This window comes from Podarcis muralis, chromosome 1 (assembly GCF_964188315.1).
Source record: "Podarcis muralis chromosome 1, rPodMur119.hap1.1, whole genome shotgun sequence".
Taxonomy (NCBI): Eukaryota; Metazoa; Chordata; class Lepidosauria; order Squamata; family Lacertidae; genus Podarcis; species Podarcis muralis.
This window is the reverse complement of record NC_135655.1, coordinates 43,424,579-43,446,397: the sequence shown is the minus strand read 5'-3', so window position 1 is coordinate 43,446,397 and position 21,819 is coordinate 43,424,579. Positions and strand designations below refer to the sequence as shown.

At 44.5% G+C, this 21,819-nt stretch overlaps 1 protein-coding gene across 3 annotated transcripts in view; it reads left to right on the top strand.

The window, feature by feature from the left end:
• LTK (leukocyte receptor tyrosine kinase) overlaps nucleotides 1-21,819 on the top strand; it is a 109,088-nt gene that overhangs the window by 44,875 nt on the left and 42,394 nt on the right. For 2 of the 3 annotated variants that reach the window (XM_028723340.2, XM_028723331.2), the window contains exons 2-9: nucleotides 820-933; nucleotides 4,126-4,278; nucleotides 5,514-5,730; nucleotides 10,852-10,991; nucleotides 12,777-12,914; nucleotides 13,635-13,784; nucleotides 17,594-17,694; nucleotides 18,720-18,886. In XM_028723340.2, coding sequence (XP_028579173.2) covers nucleotides 820-933; nucleotides 4,126-4,278; nucleotides 5,514-5,730; nucleotides 10,852-10,991; nucleotides 12,777-12,914; nucleotides 13,635-13,784; nucleotides 17,594-17,694; nucleotides 18,720-18,886 — 1,180 coding nt within the window. The remainder of the gene's footprint in view (nucleotides 1-819; nucleotides 934-4,125; nucleotides 4,279-5,513; nucleotides 5,731-10,851; nucleotides 10,992-12,776; nucleotides 12,915-13,634; nucleotides 13,785-17,593; nucleotides 17,695-18,719; nucleotides 18,887-21,819) is intronic. The other variant, XM_028723348.2, reaches the window with a different exon arrangement.

The window sequence follows — 21,819 nt, the reverse complement described above, 5'->3', positions numbered from 1 at the left end:
ATTTCTGGGTTAGCGGAGTCTGTAACCTGAAGCATATGTAACCCGAAGTAGCACTGTAGTGAATCTGGTAGTAAGAATCTTAGGTTCTTGACTCATGAAAGTTTCTTTGTTAGTGTACACGCAAGGAAAAAAACGTTGTTGGGTGGCAGAGATAAATAATGTAAATGGATTACACTTCAAGGATCCCAGTCTCTTACAAGTCCATTAGCTGAGAAGACATTATAGAAGCTTGCATCATTGTAAGCACTGCAGCATCCTTTTGCTGCCAAGGGTAGTAAAGAACTGCAGTAGGCCTGCCAGAGAACCTTTACCTACTTCAAAACTTTAGGGCACTTCTACACAATATGTTTGTAGGTGCTGGCGCTCTAAATTAGCATCGTATGCAGGCCAAGTCATTATTCAAAATGATTGGACAATCCAATTAGCAAATCATGGGGACAATGAAGGACAATTGTTTTTGCCTGTGTAAATCATTGTCAGATGTTTACTGTATTTACATTTTAATCGGGCAGCATTATTTTATTTTAATTAGACAGCATTGGGCAGGGGTGGGGGTGTAGGTGGGCAAGAAAGCACATACTTTTTGTGTAGAAGCTCCCATGTTCAATCTCTCATAATGCTGGGAAAGGACTCTTGTCTGAAACTCTGGAAAACTAGTCAGTACTGAGCTTGATGGACCATTGGCTCAACCTGTTATAAAGGAGCTTTCTAGCAGCAACTCCAAGAGTTTATATTGGGGGGGGGGAGTCATCTGTATAAACAATTACATCTTGGAGTATTTTCATTTTACTTATGCACTTTCCCCCCTCTCTTTTGTAGTTGTTTCTGCTTCTACGAGACCTGATGAGAAATTCCCCCCTTTCTTCTATACGCCTCCTAGGCTGTCTCCAAGCAGCAGTGGGATGGTTTCTCCTGATCAGTCCTCCCACCCAGGTATTGTTCCCATCTTGCTCTTCAGAAGCTTCCCTGAGCCTGTTACCAGTGGTGGTAACAGATTCCCTCTGTTATTTCCTTCTCAGCAAATGATGGACGTCAAACACACATTCTCTGAATGTAGAGGACTTAGTATTTAGATACTTAATAGACCTATTCTCCATTATTGTGTCCAGTATCCACTTCAAGCCAGCTGCATCAGTTATTATTATTATTATTATTATTATTATTATTATTATTATTATTATTATTATTAATACCCCACCCTTCTGGCTGGGTTTCCCCTGCCACCATCAATTGTGGCATCAGACTCCATATGATAATTAAGGAAGACATCCTTGATACAAACCTGAAAGGCTAGTAGAACAGCATGTTCTGTTTAATGTACTCAATTCCTCGTCCTAGGTAGTGATGCATTTTCACTGCTTAGTCTTTTGTCCCAATGGCATTCATATAGTGTGAGCAGTAAATGAACCAGACATTGAGAGTGTAAAATACAACTGAATGAGAGTAATCTTGCAGTAATTTCCCTGTAGCTTATACTTTCTTTGTATTCTGCCTAAACCATTCCCTTACTCCTACAAATAATCAGATGAATTCAATCATGCGGCTTTAGAAAAGCCTTTCTTACTCACCCATTGGTCCTCCAGAAATCATTTACTTGAATGGAAGAAGCATGCTATGCATTAGCAGACTGTAGTCTTTTAATTACGAATTAGTAAATTATGTTTGTTTCTTCAAGCCAGGGTCTGAATGGCATGCATTCCTCATCTAAGAAACAATGTGAATTCATTAGATGGGATATGGCAGGCATGTCCAAAGTCTGTTCCGGGGTCTGCCAGTCGATTTAATCTGGCCCCCATGGCAGTATATGTCCTTGGGTAAAAGGTAAAATTGTACAAAAAAGCTCAATCCTAAAAAAAGCTGAACAACTTTCAACAACTTTGGGTGGCCCTCACACATGTTCACTTCTTCAAATCTGGCCCTCTTTGAAAAAAGTTTGGGCACCCCTGGTATGGTTTATTTAATGCCAGCATCTCACTGGGGCAAAATCACAGATATGAAGGGGAGGATATGATTGATTTATTTGCAAATAAAAGTAACCTCCCCAAGCCCCTCTCCCCTCTCCAAAGTTTATAAGTTAGTAAATGCATTTCCCTTTCATGCCACAATCTAGGTATGATGGAAAATATGCAGAAATAATGGTAATTTATGTGTTTTAAGCAACTGAGAGCTATCCAGTTATAAAAATAATGGGAACTGTGTAAGTTCTGATGCGGCTGAGTGGTTTTTGCCTGGGGCTAACTGTGCTTTAGATATGTTGTTCTCTTTCTGTGGATTATTTGTAGATCTGCTCCGAAAGTGACTAATAGTCTTATGCCATGTGTAATATAGTAAAACACACCATTGAGAGTACCCTTTGAACAACATTTTAAAAAACTTTCTCTTAGTAAAAAAACAAACAAAATAATAACCAGCCTCTGGACACTTGCGTCATAGCCATAACTTCCAGATACGCAATTTTAAACTTTGCTGCATTTAGGATTACTGCTTTGCTATGCTTTGCAAAGCTACGTTTAAACTAGGAAATGTTTCTAGTGTAGATTGAAGTTTAAAAGACTTCTGATTTAAAACTTAAATCTTTCTGAACTCCAATGTAGCTCTTAGTTGTAACTCAACCTAGTAGAGACTATTGCAGTTTTCAGTGTTCAGACTAATTTTTGTATTGGTGGGGGATATTTTTGTTATCCCATCAGCCCCTCCTTTGTGTAGCATGATGAAGAGTTATAGGGAACGCAGAAGTTTACACACTGCTTTGTGACATTTTGATTTCTCCAGATAAAAATGTGGCCCAGTTGTGGATTTTTAAAAAGTATTTTTTTCCCCTTATGGACTAACTCAGCTGTGTTTTGTTTGTTTTTTATTCAAATGTGGCCACAGATCTCATTTTGTATTTTTCTGTTGTGAACTGCCCTGGGATCTTCAGATGAAGGATGGTATACAAACTTTAATAATAATCTGGGCTGCAGAAGTCATGGAGTGTTAAGTTGATGCTCATCCACCCTTGCACTACAAAAGGCTTTAAGAATATGTGTTATTTGTGTTCTGGTGCCAGGATCACCTGAATGTTCGACTTACAGTTTTAAAGGTGGAGAGAGATAAAATACAAACAGAATTTTTGATCTTTCTCTCTGCTGCAGAATGAGCTTGTTTTCCTCTCACCTTCACAAGCAAAATGACAGGGTGTGCATGCTAACCAACTGAATACAGTGGTACCTCGGGTTAAGAACTTAATTCGTTCTGGAGGTCCATTCTTAACCTGAAACTGTTCTTAACCTGAAGCACCACTTTAGCTAATGGGGCCTCCCGCTGCCGCCGGAGCACGATTTCTGTTCTCATCCTGAAGCAAAGTTCTTAACCCGAGGTACTATTTCTGGGTTAGCAGAGTCTGTAACCTGAAGCGTCTGTAACCCGAGGTACCACTGTACTGGCTCAGCTGTCAATTCTGCCCTCCATTATGCTTTATGGAAATTGTACAAATTATTTTAAAGAAGAAAAGAAATGCTAAGAGTGGCACATTCATGCAACTATCTGCCCATTTGCAGCACTGTTAGTTTCCTACAAGGTGTTATTGGGATGACCAACTGCATTCTGTGGATTGGGAGGAATTTTTGAGGGGACGCAATGGAACGGGGGAAGTAGCTGGTCAGCACCATGGACAGGCAGCTGCTTCTCCAAACTTGCAAAGCCAATTCTCACCCCTGAACTTGACAGCAGCGACAAAAGGCATGCTTAGGACTGAGCACAGTGAGGATGCTTCCAGAGCAGTCCCACTGCCCTAAAAATGTTGTATCTATTCTTAGCTTTAGAATTAACAACTGAGGTGCATCCTTTCAGAAAGGATGAGTGCACAGAAATCCCTGTGTTTATATTTTAGCAATGCTGTTCTCTTCCCTTTCTCAACTAAAATGATTAACTGTTGACTGCAACTCCAAAACAATGTTGCAGCTCCATCTCCTTGGTTGCTGTAATACTTCTTGAACATATAAACTGGGGCAAAGATTGTCTTCTGCTTTATGGTTAAAAAGTTTTATGGTTAAAAAGTACAGTGACTCGTTCATTTAAATCACTGTCATCACTGTTCGTTGTAATAATAATCTTGACTAATTACGCTCTCATTTCTTGTAACAGAAACCACATGTAACTTTGGGTGGAACTGTTCCTGGGTTTCATCTGCCAATGCCTCTGGAAAACCTGACTGGTTGCTGTCTTCAGTTGTTGTTCTGACTTCTCAGGAGCCCCAGCAGATTATAGAGAACAACTCATCAAACAGAAAACTAGAAGGTTGTCCATTTGTGCACAGCGCACGCATTCGTCATTAACTCTCCTTGCCTTCTTTGACAAGGTTCTTTCTTAACTGGAGTCACTGTGATATCCAGCACTATTCTCCAGATCGTGTACCATGGAGGTGGGGAGGGGAAAGTTATGGATTAAAACACAAATTGATTTTTCATATGTATCCGTCATTGGCTCACAGAGATTGCAGAGGCGTGTGAAATGTTTTCCAAATGAGAACCCTCCATTCATTGCACAGCATCATGTGCTTAATGCTGTTAATATATTAAAATCATTACAATGAATACAAAAGACATATTGTAGGTTTTATATAGAGCCTCAGTTGTAGAGAACTGGCTCTTCGTTAGTTTGTGGCAGAAGAGGCTGAATCTAACGGTCAGATTATATGTTACTAGCAGTAGTACAGTGGTACCTCGGGTTAAGTACTTAATTCGTTCCGGAGGTCCGTTCTTAACCTGAAACTGTTCTTAACCTGAAGTACCACTTTAGCTAATGGGGCCTCCCGCTGCTGTTGGAGCACAATTTCTGTTCTCATCCTGAAGCAAAGTTCTTAACCCGAGGTACTATTTCTGGGTTAGCGGAGTCTGTAACCTGAAGCGTATGTAACCCGAGGTACCACTGTAGTGGGAATGACTTGGTTGCATGCCGTTCCAATAACCAGATTCAGGAGCCTTATAGCCCAGTTCAAAGGTGTGATTGCTGCTTAACACCCAGTTATCATTACCTCCTCCCTCCTGGAAACTGATCTGATAAGTAAGGAACCATGCTATTGCTCCCATATACAGTGGTACCTTTGTTCATGAACTTAATCTGCTCAGGGAGTCCGTTCGACTCCTGAAACCGTTCGAAAACCAAGGCGCGGCTTCCAGTTGGCTGCAGGAGCTTCCTGCACTCAAGCAGAAGCCGCGTCGGACCTTTGGCTTCCGAAAAATGTTCACAAACCGGGACACTTACTTCCAGGTTTGCAGCGTTCGGGAGCAGATTTGCTCGACAGCTAAGCCATTTGAGAACCAAGGTACGACTGTGTGGTTTTTCTGTGGTCCAAAATACTTACTAGTCAGTTAGTTAGTTATTAAATATATATCCCACCCTTTTCATTATCCTTTCTCAGTATGTCTTCCTCTTTCTTCCCTCTAACTTTCATCCATTCTTTCATGCAGTGTAATTTATAACTATGGTTGTTGTTACTCATAACCTTCCCCCCTCCTTTTTTTTTGCTGCAGGGGAAATTCTTCTCCTGAACACTAGCAGGATCTCAGACAGGTGCAAGTTCAGCCTCCGCAGCCCACTCCTGCCTTGGAGCTCAAGTTCCTGTCTCTTGGAGTTGGCCGTGCATTCACAAGGTGTCCCTCTAGGAGCACTCTCTGCTGAAATGAGATATGTGGACACTAATCAGAGTGCAGCCATTCATCTGCAAGAAAGACGTGAGCAGGATGCCTGGTAAGACTTGGTCTTGAAATTTATTAGATTTCCCCCCCAGGAGCTATTATATTTCTCGTATTAGAAACATTACTAATTATAATATACATGAATATGCATATTAGCAATGAGTTAGTAGGGAAAAAACCTCTTACAAGCACAGACATTCCCCACTTAGGTGCAATTGACTCATGTATATGCGCTGCACTGAGAAATAAATAAATAATTTGGTTCAAACCTGGAAATGGTGGGAGAAAGCTGGAGAATCCTTGTGGCTCACAAGGAGATCCTCCCCGGAGCCTGAAGAGGACATCGGTGAGGACGTAGGAAGCCCCAAAGAGACCAGAGGTGCAGTGGGGCTTTGTTTAGGCTGCTCAGCCTCCCCGCCTAGCAGCTGATGTGTGGGGTAGTGCAGCAGCTGCAGCTTTCCCACACATCCTCCAGTCAGCTCCAGAGCTTCAATTCTAGTTGTGGATACTTTTGGATACAGTATTTTTGGTATGGATTGAAGAGATGGCATTTAAAGGGTGTTTAGAGGGTGCTCCCCACTTTACAAGATTTCACTTATGCACATGGGATCCTGGAAAGTAACTCCCATGAAAGGGAGGGTGGACGCCTGTATATTAAATCTCAAATATCACATTCCATTAAATGAGTTATACACCCTCTTCATGTTAGAGCTTTAGTCCTAACTTAGGATGAGCAAGCTTTCTGAATCCTGATGCATAACTAGACTGGAGAAATCAGATTAATTATGGAGCCTGTTGCTTGAGCTGAGGACCTTTATTTCCTGTCGGGTGTGTGCAAAGCACCAGCAGACTCTGGGGATGGCCTGGGTTCTTGTCATCCTTGCATTGTGCATCTGAAATGAGGCCAAAATGCCCAGATCCTTCCAAATCCAAACCCCCAATATAAAGTGCTACACATTAGATAAATAAAATAAGCTCTTTTCTGAACGTCAAACCTACTCAGATCTTCAAAGATATTAGATAATTTTCTCTATTATGCCTATTAGTCATGAAATAATACACTAAAAATAATGTGATTCCCCCCCCCCCCGACGTCATGAGCAAATCTTCATCACTTGTTTCAGATTTCTGAAGAAAGGGTTAAATACTCCTGGACCAGGCCTAGCATAGTACCGTATTTTATATCCAAGGATGGCTCAGTAGTGATTCTTTTCAATAAAGGTAAAGGTAAAGGTACCCCTGCCCGTACGGGCCAGTCTTGACAGACTCTAGGGTTGTGCGCCCATCTCACTCAAGAGGCCGGGGGCCAGCGCTGTCCGAAGACACTTCCGGGTCACGTGGCCAGCGTGACATCGCTGCTCTGGCGAGCCAGAGCTGCACACGGAAACACCGTTTACCTTCCCGCTAGAAAGTGGTCCCTATTTATCTACTTGCACCCGGGGGTGCTTTCGAACTGCTAGGTTGGCAGGCGCTGGGACCGAGCAATGGGAGCGCACCCCGCCGCGGGGATTCGAACTGCTGACCTTTCGATCAGCAAGCCCTAGGCGCTGAGGCTTTTACCCACAACGCCACCCATGCAAATAGGTTTTGTTGGAATTATAGTTTTATAATCTGAATTTTGGTTCCCAGAAAGAAAGAAAAACTTCAGTTCATAAAACAGAATGTCAGGAAGTTGACTGGATTATGCATTCTGAAAAATGCATGGTTATGTTTACGCATGGTTATGATGTTTTATTGTGTTTTCATATTTTGCTGGAAGCCGTCCAGAGTGGCTGGGGCAACCCAGTCAGCTGGGGTGCATATAATTATTATTATTATTATTATTATTATTATTATTATTATTATTATTATTATTAATTCAGGATAACTCTCCTTGGATACCTTTCTCATCTAGTGATTGGGGGCGGGGCTTACATAGGTTAGTGGCTGCTTTTTACAGTCTGAATTTAGGGTATGGAAAGCAGCCCTCCTGCATGGCTTGGGGGAGACAGTGAACCTCCCCGCATTGCATTGAGCTGGCTGACTTTTGGACAGATTCATTGGTTTGCAAAGTGGTAAGAATGACCCATGAAGGTATGACCCACCACCCCCAAACTCATTCAGACAGGAACCCAGCTGTGCTGCTTATACTCTTACTAAATGTTTTGCTCAAACTCATAGCGACTTTGAGCTGAGTGGCTGTTGCTTTTGGAACATCCAGGATCCTGGATTTAGCTAGTGCTGCACTTTTTGATAAACTGTAGGAGACAGAGAGAGCATGCAGGATTCCTGATATTATGAAACAGCTCACGAAGGACAATAGAAAAACCAGCAGCAGTCTCACAATGCATCTCGAACTCAGATGGACTGAGAAATATGTTCAGCTTTTGTGTGTGCAATATGTTCCTGCACAACAACACCTTTAATCTATCAGCCTTATCTTGCACCTGCTTGAACTTCGCTACAGCTCCAAACTCTCTCTTTCTTTCTTTTTTACAGGCACGTTGCCCAGAAACCTGTTGAGCCTTATATAGCTGCTTAAATGTCTTAATTTAGAAGTGAAGTCGTATTAGCCCATTTAACAAGATGTGTTCTCCTGACATAAAATCGACAGTAAATGTAATGCCAGGCTGGTTTATCTGAATTACTGCTGCAACAATCCTTCTACTACTATGTATACAAAGGGCTTTGTTCTGGGTTCCATTAAGGAAATTAAATTGGCTCAGAAAAGTTCCTGTTTGGATCAAGCCTAGAAGGAGCCTTATTTATGGCATAAGGGGAAAGCTGCTTTAGTTAGATCAAGCCATTTGGGACCTCCCAAAATTCAGCTACATAATTTAATACCTGATTAGAGCTCCATGATAGTGGAAGGCTCTCTCTCTCTCTCTCTCTCTCTCTCTCTCTCTCTCTCCCTCTCCCTCTCCCTCTCCCTCTCCCTCTCCCTGTGTGTGTGTACATACACACTAGGGGCTGCTGCCCCTGCTCTGCTAGTCAACCCCACCTACCCTTTTGCCAACCAGCCTTCCCTCACACCTGACCGATCTCCCCTCCCTCCACAGCTCACCCCGAGCCACAACCCCCTTTAAAGGATAATAATAATAATTTATTATTTATACCCCGCCCATCTGGCTGGGTTTCCCCAGCCACTCTGGGTGGCTTCCAGCAGAATATTAAAATACAACGATTCATCATTTTGTTAAACCACTGTGTGAAGCGCCTTCCCCCCACTCCTGCAAGGAAGCAGTGTAAGTGTCAAGCACCCAGGTGAGCTGTTCAGTGGAGGGCAGGAGGGACAGCTGGCCCGCCCGTGAGTCAGGATGAAGCGGATACCTTAGGCAGTGCATGTGCGGAAGGAAATGGCCCACCTGCCCCCACTATTTCTGTCATTGGCAGAGCGCCCCCTCTCGCTGGGAACGTTCCGGCACGCAGCATTGCCTCTCATCTTCCCTGCCCCTGGAAAGGTGAAGATAAGCACCTTGCTGAACGCTCCCCCCTTGCTAAGTTCGGCAAGGATGAGGGCATTGCGGCACAAGCAGATGTGGGGCATGGTAGCAGGCTCCCGTTTCACCTCTAGCCCTAGATAGAGGGGGGGCCATATGGGCCACTTGGCCCGGGCCTCCAATTCCAAAGGGGGTCTCGGTCAGCATATTTATCTATATTTTCCATTTTGTCTTTATATGCAGATACGGTTCAAGCCTTGAAATAAAATTATTTGTCAGTATAACGTTTGTGAAAATTATTTATATACTTACTTATTTATAAGACTTCAATTATCCCCAGAGGGGAAAAAGGGGGGCACATTATCTACCTGGCCCAGGCCTCTGCCTGGCTCTGCAAGGCCCTGTTCACCTCAGGTGGCGAAACTGGATGGTCTGCCCCTGGTGTGAGGTACTTCAAACAATGGCTTAGCAAACAACTGTGTGAAGCACTTCCTTCCTCCATTAAACATGCCAACAGGGAGGTTTAATAGAGGGAGGAAATGCTTCACACAGAAGATTGCCAAGCTGCTGTGTGAAGCTCCTACCCTCCCTCCATTATACCTCGCTGTAGGCACATTTAATGCAGGGGAGGAAACATTTGACACAGCAACTTGATAAACTGCTGTGTGAAGCACCTTCACCTTCTGTGAAACTGCTTGCCTGGGCCACCTAATACCCACCCCGCTTCCTCGCTCCCCTGCCTCCATGCCTGGTGTTCATCACACTGCAGTTGGGATGTCCACCTATTGGCAGCTGCACAAACTGCAGAGCCTGACGACAGGCTTACATTTTTATGTATATGCAAAGCTGCCTCTCACAATTTCATATTCTGGGCAATATGTTATACATATTACATTGTAGAGAAAAATATATTACTAGATGCTGCTAGGGCTGGCTAGATGTAGTGTTGTGATTGCACATCAGACATAATGTACCCTGATACAATTTTGAAGGCGGCTTGGATGCTGCGCTACAATTTGCAGTGTCAGTAATGAGGAATGACTCAGTGCTGCAGTTTTCTGGCTACTGTGTTACACCATGGCACAAGTGATGCAATGATGAATCAGAACTGGAGGGCTTGGCAATGTGCAAAAGCAAAAAATGTGTTGGCCTTTAAGTAATGAAAGATCAAGTATGCATATGTATATGTAACCGGTATAATTTGAAGTGTAAAAGGTTGGGCAAGATTTAAAGCTGAGAACAATATCTCAAATATGTCATGGGCTGCATATATACTATTCCATCCATAGCACACAAAAAAGTATTTTTTTCTCAATCTGGAATCATTCATGATGAAGCTCAACATGCTGCTTTCATTCTAGATTGAGTCTAGATCCTGCCATCAATAAATGTGGGTGTGGTTACTTGATAGGCATTTGAGAACCCTCCCCTTGCTTAGGGTATCCTTAAATTTGTAGCAGTTCTTTCTCCCACTGGGAAAAATCTCAGCCATTGTTATTTTTATGAAATCTGCTAAGCTTAACTTGTTGATGGCTTTGAGTTCTTCTTGCCTGGTGGGTACTGTTATATAGTTATTCAAGCAAAATATTTAAAACAGTGATCAACTTGGATTGTTTCAGCAGCCTTGGATCTACCAATAGATCCCAACCTACCTTCTTCCCAACCCTGAAGGGTGTGAATTACTTTGACCACTCCAAAATGCCACATTAATGTGAAGCATTATTTAATCATGACAACTCCTTTGATTTTTGCAGGGTGAAGTGGAAAGTGCTCATCGGTTCAGTTGGAGAAATGGAAAGGCCCTTTGAGATCACTTTGCTGTATTCAAGCTGTGAAGAAAAGAGTTCTGGGCTTTTGGCACTGGGCTCTTTGCATCTCAGAAATTGCTTTCATGGTATGTCTTATATTGCCATTCAGCTCTGGAAGGTCAGGATATTTGCTTTGCATAATCACAAAAGCCCAGGACTAGCAATGCTTCCAGCATGAGACTCAACAGCAAGCAGTGGAGTAAATATCTTTGGAACATGAGGATCCCTTAAAAACAAACTTTTTTATTAAATGTTCTGTAAAAAAATACACTTGGGTTCTCTCTTTAAAAGTTTTTAAATAGGACTAAAAATGTCCGTATGTCATAATGGTGCAGTCACTACATAAATAAGCAAGTACATATGCACTTCTTACATTAAATCACTCATAGGCAGCATTTTAGGGTCAAAGCAGTGTTTAAATTTTAAACCACCACACTCAATAAATATAGGGCCACCAAACATGATTTAATTGCACTAACTTCAGAATATCATAAATGCATTTTTGTTCATTATATTTTGTAAATGATTTTTTTATTGCCCTTCTCAAACTCCTTTCCTGCTTGTTGTTGTTGTTTTTTTAATATCAATAATGTAAGGGATTAATTCTTCTTGCATGTCAGGTGCTTTAACATACTTAGGCCAGAGAAATAATTAGTGAAAAATATACAAAGGGAAAAGAAACTTAAACGATTTAAGCCATACTGGATAATTTATTAACATGCCTTTGAATTGGAGTATAATGCAAATACAAAGATATATGGTGGCAGGATGAAGGGAGACTTGAAAAAGAGGGCAATAAATTTTGCCTATTGATAACCAAACTGCCGCCCCCAAGAAAACCTAATCCTGGAAAGCAGCGGTAAATCCAGTGCCTGCAAAGGTCACATCTGTGCTTTCTGGACACCGGACTTCTAAGACTGACTTATTTTCTGAATCTTAAATAATTTGCTGTCTGTCCAAAAGAATGTCTTCCACATGACTTACAATGGAGAAACAGAAAGCTACAGGACAGCCCTTAAGCAATGGGAAGAAACTTCTGCAGCTTTCTGACACTTTGGGGTTTGCATGTCTCTCATTGTTTTGATACTATACTACACTACACTGAAATGTCTAAATGTTTCTTTGATGGTCCTTGAATCTTTCTGCCACACTTGCTCTCCTCTCCTGCAACACCAGTGTGGCGCACCACACCCTTTGAGAACCACAGCCTTAAGTGATTGCTTCCATGTGTGAACCAGTCGTCACAGTTTAATTACTCCTGGCAGAGCTTTTCAATGACTTCTCAAACTAATTTCAATCCTGTTCAGATTTGGTGCAGAGGATGGCAAAAGTATAATATGTCCTGGTATTTGTTTGTCATCAATATTAGATCTGTCTGTTGTCATGAATATATTTACTGATGGTGTTTCAGTAATCTGGGAGAGAGCCATACCCCCGCAAATCCATGCCTAAAATTCAGGCCCACTCCTTTCTGTAGATTTATTTTAGCAACCAAGCAACAGTTTTATTATTATTATTTATTAAATTTGTATACCGCCCTATACCCGCAGATCTCAGGGCAATTCACAACATAAAAGCTACCCTTTTATATGTAAAAAATAAACTCTGTCTCTAGATATATACATCTTTGGAGATCTAGATATAGTCGAAAGGTGGGATATCAGTATTTAAAACAAAATAAAGAATTCTTAACTGATCAGTTCATGCTGCTTTCAAGAACTCACTCTTCTGTTTATTGCTCGCTGTATCTTCACCATCTTCTTCCATACTCTTGTGACCAAGGGGGAAAGGAGCTCATAATGGAGCTATTATGTTTTAAATGTAGGCATTGTTCTTTGATACTCAGATGTATGTTTTTTCCTTCCCTTCAGACAAAGGAGTTCCACATGTTTCCCAATACGAGAAGGGTTCTGCCACCCTGTGCCCACAAGAGGGCTGTGTCAGCAAACTTCAGGTCTGTGATTTCAGTACCAGTTGCCCCATCGAAGAAGAAGGTGGATCCATCTGTGGTGAATATGGATCTATTTCCCTTACACTTTTCTGTCCATGGCTTCCTACTTGCCAGCTTGGTTGCATGAATATTTTGAGGTCACTTGCTCACTCCTGTCTTATTGGGTCCCCTAAAGCAGCGGTTGCTTGACTTGGTCCCCTCAGATCATGCAACCACAAGTTCACAGAGTAGCTGAAATCCTCCCTGCCTCACAAAACAGCCCTTATATCCAGTGCCAGAGCATTTCTCCCCAGCAACATGTCATGAGGTTGCTCAGGTCCAATTGGTCCTAGCTTCCTCCTGCCAGGACCATGGAGATTAGGCTATTGATTCCTGATCAGGTGATCTGATGCTGGCTCCTCCTACCACAGTGATAGTAATCAAGACCACTCAGCTATGGTTTTTTAAAAGTTATATTATTGTGGTCATGAAATGTATTTAATATTCTTGTTTGGTTGTAATCTGCCGGGGGGGGGGGCTTGCCTAATGCAAGACAGTGGTATATAATAAAAATTATTATTTATACAGTACCATTGCCGTGAAGGGGAGGTATCATGGCACTGTACATTGAATGAAATGACATGAAAGCTCACATAACTCTTGGTGGAAGTGTTTCCCATGCTTGCTATTCTTTTCTAACCAGACTCAACAAGGCATAGTTAGTTAACTGGTACTCACCCTGTTTCTCTTCTTACTGAGATTTATGTTTTCCTTCCTACCACCAATCTTTTTCTTGCAGACCATCTACCGGAGGGGGCACATTGTTCTTTTGAGGAAGGTCCCTGTGGCTGGACATTGGGTGGCAATGTGAATTTTTCATGGTCTGTTCATGGCTTTTCAAAGATGCAGGAAGACCCCTTTGGAACGTCTGCCTTACACACTACCGGAGGTTTGTTCCATATCTGCCATTTTCCAGTTTAGCCCAGAGCACAAGGTTCTTCTAAAGAAGTATCAATAGAGGGACACTTAGCCCCTGCCTTGAGAGAGTGCACATCATCCCATGAGAGACATGCACATCTCCCTTAAGCTGCAAACCCCAAAGTGTCAGGAGAAGAAGTGTGAATTAATCACATTTTCTCTGTTGCCAGTTCTTCACAACATGTAAAGTAGCTCATTGCTTTCGGCAGAAATATTTCAAGACATTTGAGCAGCTGTGTGTGTGTGAGTGTAAGTGTGTGAATGAAGGACCAAGATCCGCATAAAAGACCATTAGTGTGCAACAGGTGGGGGCTTCTCCAGTTTCCACCTTTCCTTTTATCACCGATGCTCCCCCCCCACCACCACCAAATGTTCTGTTCTTGTGGACATTGCAGCCCTCTTCATTCAGCAGGGTTACTGAGTAAGGGTTGTCTCCCTGCACTCAATACTTTTAAAATTACAAAGTAGCATTCTTTGCAGGGGGTTGGACTAGATGGCCCTTTGAGTCCCTACAAACCCTACAATTCTGTGATTCTGCATACCTGAGACATTCCCTGACTATATAGCAACTTTTCTCTTGGGACTGTTTTTCCGTCCTACTGGTTGATATGGGGCTACCAAGTTTGTTGTGCAATGATAGATGTACAATGGATTTTCTTTTAGAAGATGAAGTGGAATGTTAAGGTTTAAAACCTCCAGAATATCATGAAATAAATCTCAAACTGCAATTAAAAAAAAAAAAGCTTGAATAATGCAGATTACTCGAGATAGATGAGATTATTCTATTTCCTATTGTATCAATCGAAAGATAATTTGAATTATTTTGGCATTCAGCATTTTTTTTAATAAGAAGAACGTATTTGAGTAATTTATTTATTTTAGCTATTTCTGTATTCTTCTGGCATCATCGCATTTGTTTCTTTACGGATATTGCCAAGAGACTTTAGGATTCTACCCTCCTTATCTTATAATGTTTTAAACAAATCTTTTTGGGATATGAAAATAAGTGCCCACTGTCTCCAAAGTAGGGCATGCAATAAGGTGTGGATTACTCTAGCACAGTGTTTCCCAACCGGTGTTCCGCGGCACACTAGTGTGCCGCGAGACGTTGCCTGGTGTGCCGCGGGAAAAATTGGCGGGGGGGAATAAAGGGGGAAAAAATTATTCCCCCACCGCCAGGCGTGGGGCTGGGGCGGGGGAAGCCCGAGCTTCCCCCTCCCCCAGAACGGGACCCAGAGCCATGCCGAAGCTGCGCGCAGCTTAGGCATCGCTCTGGGAGCTTGCGGGGCTGGGGGAAGAGGAAGCCCTCCGCCAGCCTCCAAACCATGTCGGGAGACAGCGGGATGGCGCGCTGCGCCTCTCCCGCTGTCCCCCGAGTTTGCAGGGCTGGCGATGGGGAGGAGCAGGCTTCTCCCCCCGCCAGCCTTCCAGCCAAGTCGGGGGGCAGCGGCAAGGGCGCGCTGCGCCTCTCCCGCTGTCCCCCGAGTTTGCGGGGCTGGCGATGGGGAGGAGCAGGCTTCTCCCCCCGCCAGCCTTCCAGCCAAGTCGGGGGGCAGCGGCAAGGGCGCGCTGTGTTTCTCCGCTGTCCCGGACAGCTTTCAAAAGCCTGCCTTCAAAAGCCGTCCGGGACAGCGGAGAAACGCGCTGCCTTTCTCCGCTCTCCCGGGAAGGCAGGCAGGGGGGAGCAAAGGCTTTCGCCCCCGCCCGCCTTCAGAAGAGGTCAAGGACCTTCTAAAGCCATCCGGGACAGCGGTGAAACGCGCTGCCTTTCTCCGCTCTCCCGGGAAGGCAGGCAGGGGGGAGCAAAGACTTTCGCCCCCGCCCACCTTCAGAAGAGGTCCAGGACCTCTTCTGAAGGCGGGCGGGGGGCGAAAATCTTTGTCCCCCCTGCCTGCCTTCCCAGGGGCTTTTAAATCGCCCCGGACAGCGGAGAAGTCCTCCGCTGTCCCGGGCGATTTTAAAATGCCGCCCGCCAGCATTTTAAGATTGCCCCGGACAGCGGAGAAGTCCTCCGCTGTCCCGGGGTTTTTTAAAATGCTGGGGGTGGGAAGAAAAGCCCTTGTCCCCCCCCCCCAGCCTTCAGAAGAGGTCGGGGGACAGACTGTCCCCGGACCTGGTCTGAAGGCGGTTTCCCTAGGAACGCATTAATTGATTTTCAATGCATTCCTATGGGAAACCGTGCATCGCAAGACGAAAAACTCGCAAGACGAAGAGACTTGCGGAACGAATTAATTTCGTCTTGCGAGGCACCACTGTATCCGGAGAGGCGGCCTTCAGGCGAGTTTTAATTTTAATTTTCCTTCTCCCACTTAATGCCCCACGCTCGCCCGAGCAGCTTGCAGTCCTCGGTAACCACGGCGACCCGAGGGAGGGGAGGGAACAGGGAAGTCGAGGGCGGCGGCGAGCCGCGATGACATCAGTGGGCCGCGCCGCCTCGCCCTGGCATGGTGTGAGAGCCCCGGCTAGTGGCGCGAGCTTCAGAATAAGTGGGATCCGCGTGCGCGAGACCGAGATCGCGGGTAAGGAGCTCAGCCCTGGGCAGGAGGAAGCGGGGCCGCGCGTGCGGGCCACATCCCCACAGAGAGCGAGCCTCCCCCGGCCCACCACTCCGGGCAGGTCCACTCGCATGAGGGGGCGGCGATGGCGACGGCCAGCAGCTTGCCTGCAATGCCATCCCTCGAGCAGGCGAGGAGCCCGGAGGCTACCAGATGCGAGTCCTCTTTCCCACCCTGCTCGGGAGTCCAGAGCACTTGGTCGCATTCAGGATCTAGAGTGGGGAAGCGGGGCTTGTGTCTGGGCTGGACACATTGGGCTGCCTGTGCCGCTCGACCTGCGGGGAGAAATCAGGGTGGGAGTCACGACCGTGAGGCAGGGCTGCCAAGTGTGGCAGAAGAGGACACGGCCATCGCACCTGTCCTTAGGTAGGAGCTTCTTCCGTGTCGACCTGCTGCCCTAAAGTCTTGGCTTTTTTCTTGGCTTTTTGGCGGTTGGCACAGAAGGAAGGCAAGGGGGAGGGGAAAAAATTGAAACTTACACTTTCGTGCGTCCCTCCCGGCGTGACGCTGCGCGCTGACGTCACGGGGCTGTAATGGTGGTGTGCCTCGATATTTTTTTCATGAAACAAGTGTGCCTTTGCCCAAAAAAGGTTGGGAAACACTGCTCTAGCATCTCTTTGATCCTCTGACTGGATGCTGTACCGAGTGGTCGGCCAGGCTAAGTAGATGGCCATGCCCTGTCCTCCCAGGGCCACCATGGATTGGCTCATTTGAAGAATGGATTAGGCTGGAACCTTTGAGCCTCTGTGGTGGCTGGAGGGGACAGGGAAACAATATAAAATGGCGCTGCGGGTCTGGGGGATAGAGGAGGCGCCGTGTTGGGCCGCAACCACTGCTCACCGGCAAGATGGTAAGAGGCCATTTTGATCCTGCTGTCCCTATCATTGTGAAGCAGAATTCACCAAGTGCTGGCCCACTAATAGTTCAGTCCATGGACAGTCAGTAAGGCATTGTCTAGGTGACTGCCCAAATGACACGAGAACTTCCCTGAGCTGCTCTAGGCCTTGTGAACTTGTGCAGGGGCCTCCAGGGTGTCATACAGAGATTCAGGTTGACACATAATTTGCCTGTTCAGTGCACTGTAGATCATGCATGGCTGAGACATTCCAGAACCTGTTGGCTCCACATACAGATTATTATTAAACCTGGGTCTCATTTGCTGAGCATTCAAGCACTTCACATCTGCAAATCCGCCACTGAAATCCAGTTGCAATTTATTTTTCAGGTCACTTTTTGTATCTGCATGTAGACAGCGAGCACACAGATGGTGTTGCCTGGGAATATAGTCCTAGACTCCCAGTCAGTCTTGCAAATGGAGCCTCCCAGGTATGTTTCCCTTTATCCTTCGTCAATTAATCTGCACTTTGAGGGAACTTTTAAGGACACAAACCCCATTTTCTTTTCTTTCTTTTTACTTTTAAAACATTATTTGTTTTATTAAATTAAAACTGGGTGTGATGGTTCTATCTGGAGCCCCTGATTCAGTCTCCATTTCATCTGAGATGGAAGCCATGATGTCCTCATTCTGGACAACCAGCTACACCTAAGGTAAAGGTAAAGGGAACCCTGACCATTAGGTCCAGTCGTGACCGACTCTGGGGTTGCGGCGCTCATCTCGCTCTATAGGCCTAGGGAGCCGGTGTTTGTCCGCAGACAGCTTCCGGGTCACGTGGCCAGCATGACTAAGCCACTTCTGGCGAACCAGAGCAGCACACGGAAATGCTGTTTACCTTCCCGCTGGAGCAGTCCCTATTTATCTACTTGCACATGACGTGCTTTCGAACTGCTAGGTTGGCAGGAGCAGGGACCGAGCAACGGGAGCTCACCCCGTCATGGGGATTCGAACCTCCAACCTTCTGATCGGCAAGTCCTAGGCTCTGTGGTTTAACCCACAGCGCCACCCACCTACTGACCTGATAAATAAACATTGTTTTTGAGGGGTTTTCATACTTGGCTACTGCTGGTAGTGAAAGTAAGCTAATCCCGGAGTAATTCCTGAGTAATTTGCATGTGGTAGGAAATTTTAAAAAAATTATAATTTCAAACTCAGAAAGATAGATAGTCCTCTCAACATATACTTTCCTTTACTTCCTCTGTGTGGCTGCAGCCAGGGTACACAGCATGAGTGTGGGATTCCATATTCTTCATACTTCCTAACCCACCGCCAGTAATTTGAGTAATCATGCCAGCTTATACATTACTTCCTCCATGAATCTGTGGCGATAGGACCACTGTCTATCGAGAATTTTAGTATATATGAACCTAGCCCATCATCTTCAAATATGTGTCAGAAAGAGCCTCCTTGACAGCTGCTCTCTGTCTCTTCATTTTGTCATCAAATTCCTCTTTAGCTCCAGTTCTCAGCCTACGTTTTTGGCAATTACAATGGCACCATCTCACTCATTGTCCAAGAAGAAGGAGACGGAACTGGTGACACGTTGCTGTTGTGGGAAAGAACAGGGAGCTGGAATGATCACTGGTATCTTATAACCTTGGAAATGCCAAGACTTCAAAACTAGTAAGCACAACATCAGTGGTATTCCTCACTAATAGAGCATAAAATGATATATAGATAATATTGTACCATCAGTACGCATGACACTTGATAAAGTCATAACGAAAAGACAGGTTCCTGCCCTGTAAAGGTTGCAATCTAACACTCAAAAGTCCACAGAAGGAGAGGAAGAAGATGGAGATGGGGATAAACAGAGGATCTGTGTTCCTTCAGTTCAGTTACATATACTCAGGGTTTGTCCACTCTTCTGTTTGTGCTGTGCCTAGAAAGCATGGGTCTGAGTGGTTTGCCACGTTCCTTTTCAAAGGAAAACCCACTGTTTAAAGCTAGATCAGAACAAATGGCAATGTGGGGAAACTGTGGATTCCTGTTTGCTCCAATTGAGTGCTAAAGAATGGTTTTCCCCAGGGGAAAGCAGTGGGGCAAGAAGAAGTGTGGACAAGCTCTTAGACTTTGTGAGGTTGATGGTGCTGCATAGCTTTACCCCCCAAAATATGGGTTTTCAGTAGGGCTTTGAGGGAAGAGAGGGAGAGGAAGGCCATATTGCTCTGGGAAGAAGTTCCAGGCATAAGGGACAACAAAGCAGAAAAGGTTGAACTGTTTTAAGTTAGAGATCTTTGGACTAGAATAATACATCTAGACATACAGTCGTACCTCTGCTCTCAAACACCTTGGGAGTCGAATGTTTTGGCTCCCGAATGATTGAAAACCAGAAATGAGTGTTCCAGTTTTTGAACGTTTTTTTCAGAAGCCAACCATCCAACAGGGCTTCTGCGGCTCCTGATTGGCTGCAGGAGCTTCCTGCAGCCAATCAGAAGCTCCCTGCAGCCAATCAGAAGCCACACTTTGGAAGTCGGATGTTTCGGAAGTTGAACGGACTTCCGGAACAGATTCTGTTTGACTTCTGCGGTACGACTGTACTGGTGAAGTTATTCTGAGCATACAAACTTTAGGCTTGTAAAAGCCTGCTTCAGATTAAAGTTCCTGAATCCTTCTCCATCCCAGATAAAAATTCCTGTCTTCTTCTGCTGCCCATCCCTACCACCCATCTCTGAGTATCCTTATGGAAGAAATCTACTCAACCCCCATTCCCTCCATCTCATAGTTCAAGCCTGAGTGTAGTTGTCTCTGTAGCCCAAATGGCACTACTTTTATGCACAAGAGGGGAGGTATCAGGGTGTTTGGAGAAGCACCTAATTTAGTAGAAGTAGAAAAATAATTAGGAGGTATCATGTTGAGGGATGAATCCCAAACAGCCAAAAATGAGAACTGTGTGCATTCAGTGGTCACAGAATGTTGAGGATGAAAACCAGAGGAAGGAGAAATGGAATGGTGTTTCCTGGAGGAGGGCATGGCTATGAAACACTCTTCACCTGAAGCGCCAAGATAATCCAAACCTAATCATTTCCTGGAAGCACTGTAAGGCCTGCATGCCTGAGTTGACATTAAATGGCCTGGACTAGGACAATATGGCAAGTTACATAATGTTGTATATAAGGGCTATGCCAGTTTTTCACCCCCTAATAGAATTGGAGCACAGAGAGGGCATGTGCCCCCGCAAGCCATATTGGTTTTTTCAGTTTCTCTGTGCCTGTGAGGTGTTACTGTCTTCCCTATTGCTACTACTCTGCAGTGCCACTTTTGAAAAAGCATCTTAACCCCCACAGCATTATGCCAGCTATTTGGGGGACATGCTTAGCTTTGTTTTCTTTGGGGGGGGGTGTAGCATGGCACCATGGATCCAGAAGGTGTAGCTATATGAAGGAAAGAAAGCTCCCTTAGATGTCCTCACTCTGAAGCAGAGAGGGAAGGAACGCACTCCCACTGCCATGGCAACCAGAGTCATGCTCTCTGTCAGCTGACTATTATCACTGGCTCTCATTGGTCTCATTCCCAAGGAAGGGGTGCATTCCAAGGCAATAGCAACATGTTACCTCTTCCTCTTGACTTCCAGCACCATACTTTTGTCCCCCTTTATCACCCCAAAGTGAGAGTGCTCTGGGAATTAAAATGTTGAGTGAAAATGTTTGGCCCCTGCTTTGGTTCAGCTGTTGTATAGTTCAGCGTTGCTGTTTTTCCTATTTGTAATGTTGATCATTTTATAAAGAGCCCTGAACTGTAGAGATTGAAGAAAGGGGGAGGTCCCAATCCTAGTCTCCCCCACCCCCCACAAAAAAATCCTTTCCAATGCCTGCTGACCAATGAAGCATGAGATTAAAACCCCATCGTAAAGCACCTTACATAAATATATTCAATCATATTAAGATATGCTTCTTGATCTTGCATTTTAATCTATTACTTGTTAGATGTTCTGGCTTGTCAGATTTTATTTATGGACTGCTTTTTCACAGATGAAGTCCTAGCATGTTGGCCTTGCTGAGCTTCACTCTAATTTGAATATTTTTAGATCTCCCCAATCTGTTTAGAACAAGACTGTTTCCTAGCTGAATAAGACATTAAGCAGCACTTGCTCTTCCCAATATACAATTTTCTCTCATAAATCACACTGGATTTCATCATCACCAGCAGATAATTTCCTGGTGTGACATGTACTTTTCATATTCTCCTAGAGTACTATATTCTTATGGATTTATGTTTAGTTACAATTCTTTAAAACAAAAACAAAAACTGCTCAGCTTTATCCTTTAGGAATGGAACCTATTTTTAGCTATCCTGAATTAGCAGATTGTGCAATGATGTTTTTATTCAATGCATTAGCAAGAGAATTTGTGGTTCATGTGTTAAGACTATGGCTGCTGCTGTTGTTGCTCTTTAGCAGCTATTGAATCCCAACTGTGTGTTAATTAGAATTACTTCAAATGTGAACATGTTAGATTGCTAATACTAAGCCATTTTCAGGGATGGCTCCTTGACTGATCTGATAACTGTTGACCATTAGTTTGGGGTAGGAAAATTCAGAGCTTTGTGAAGTTTTA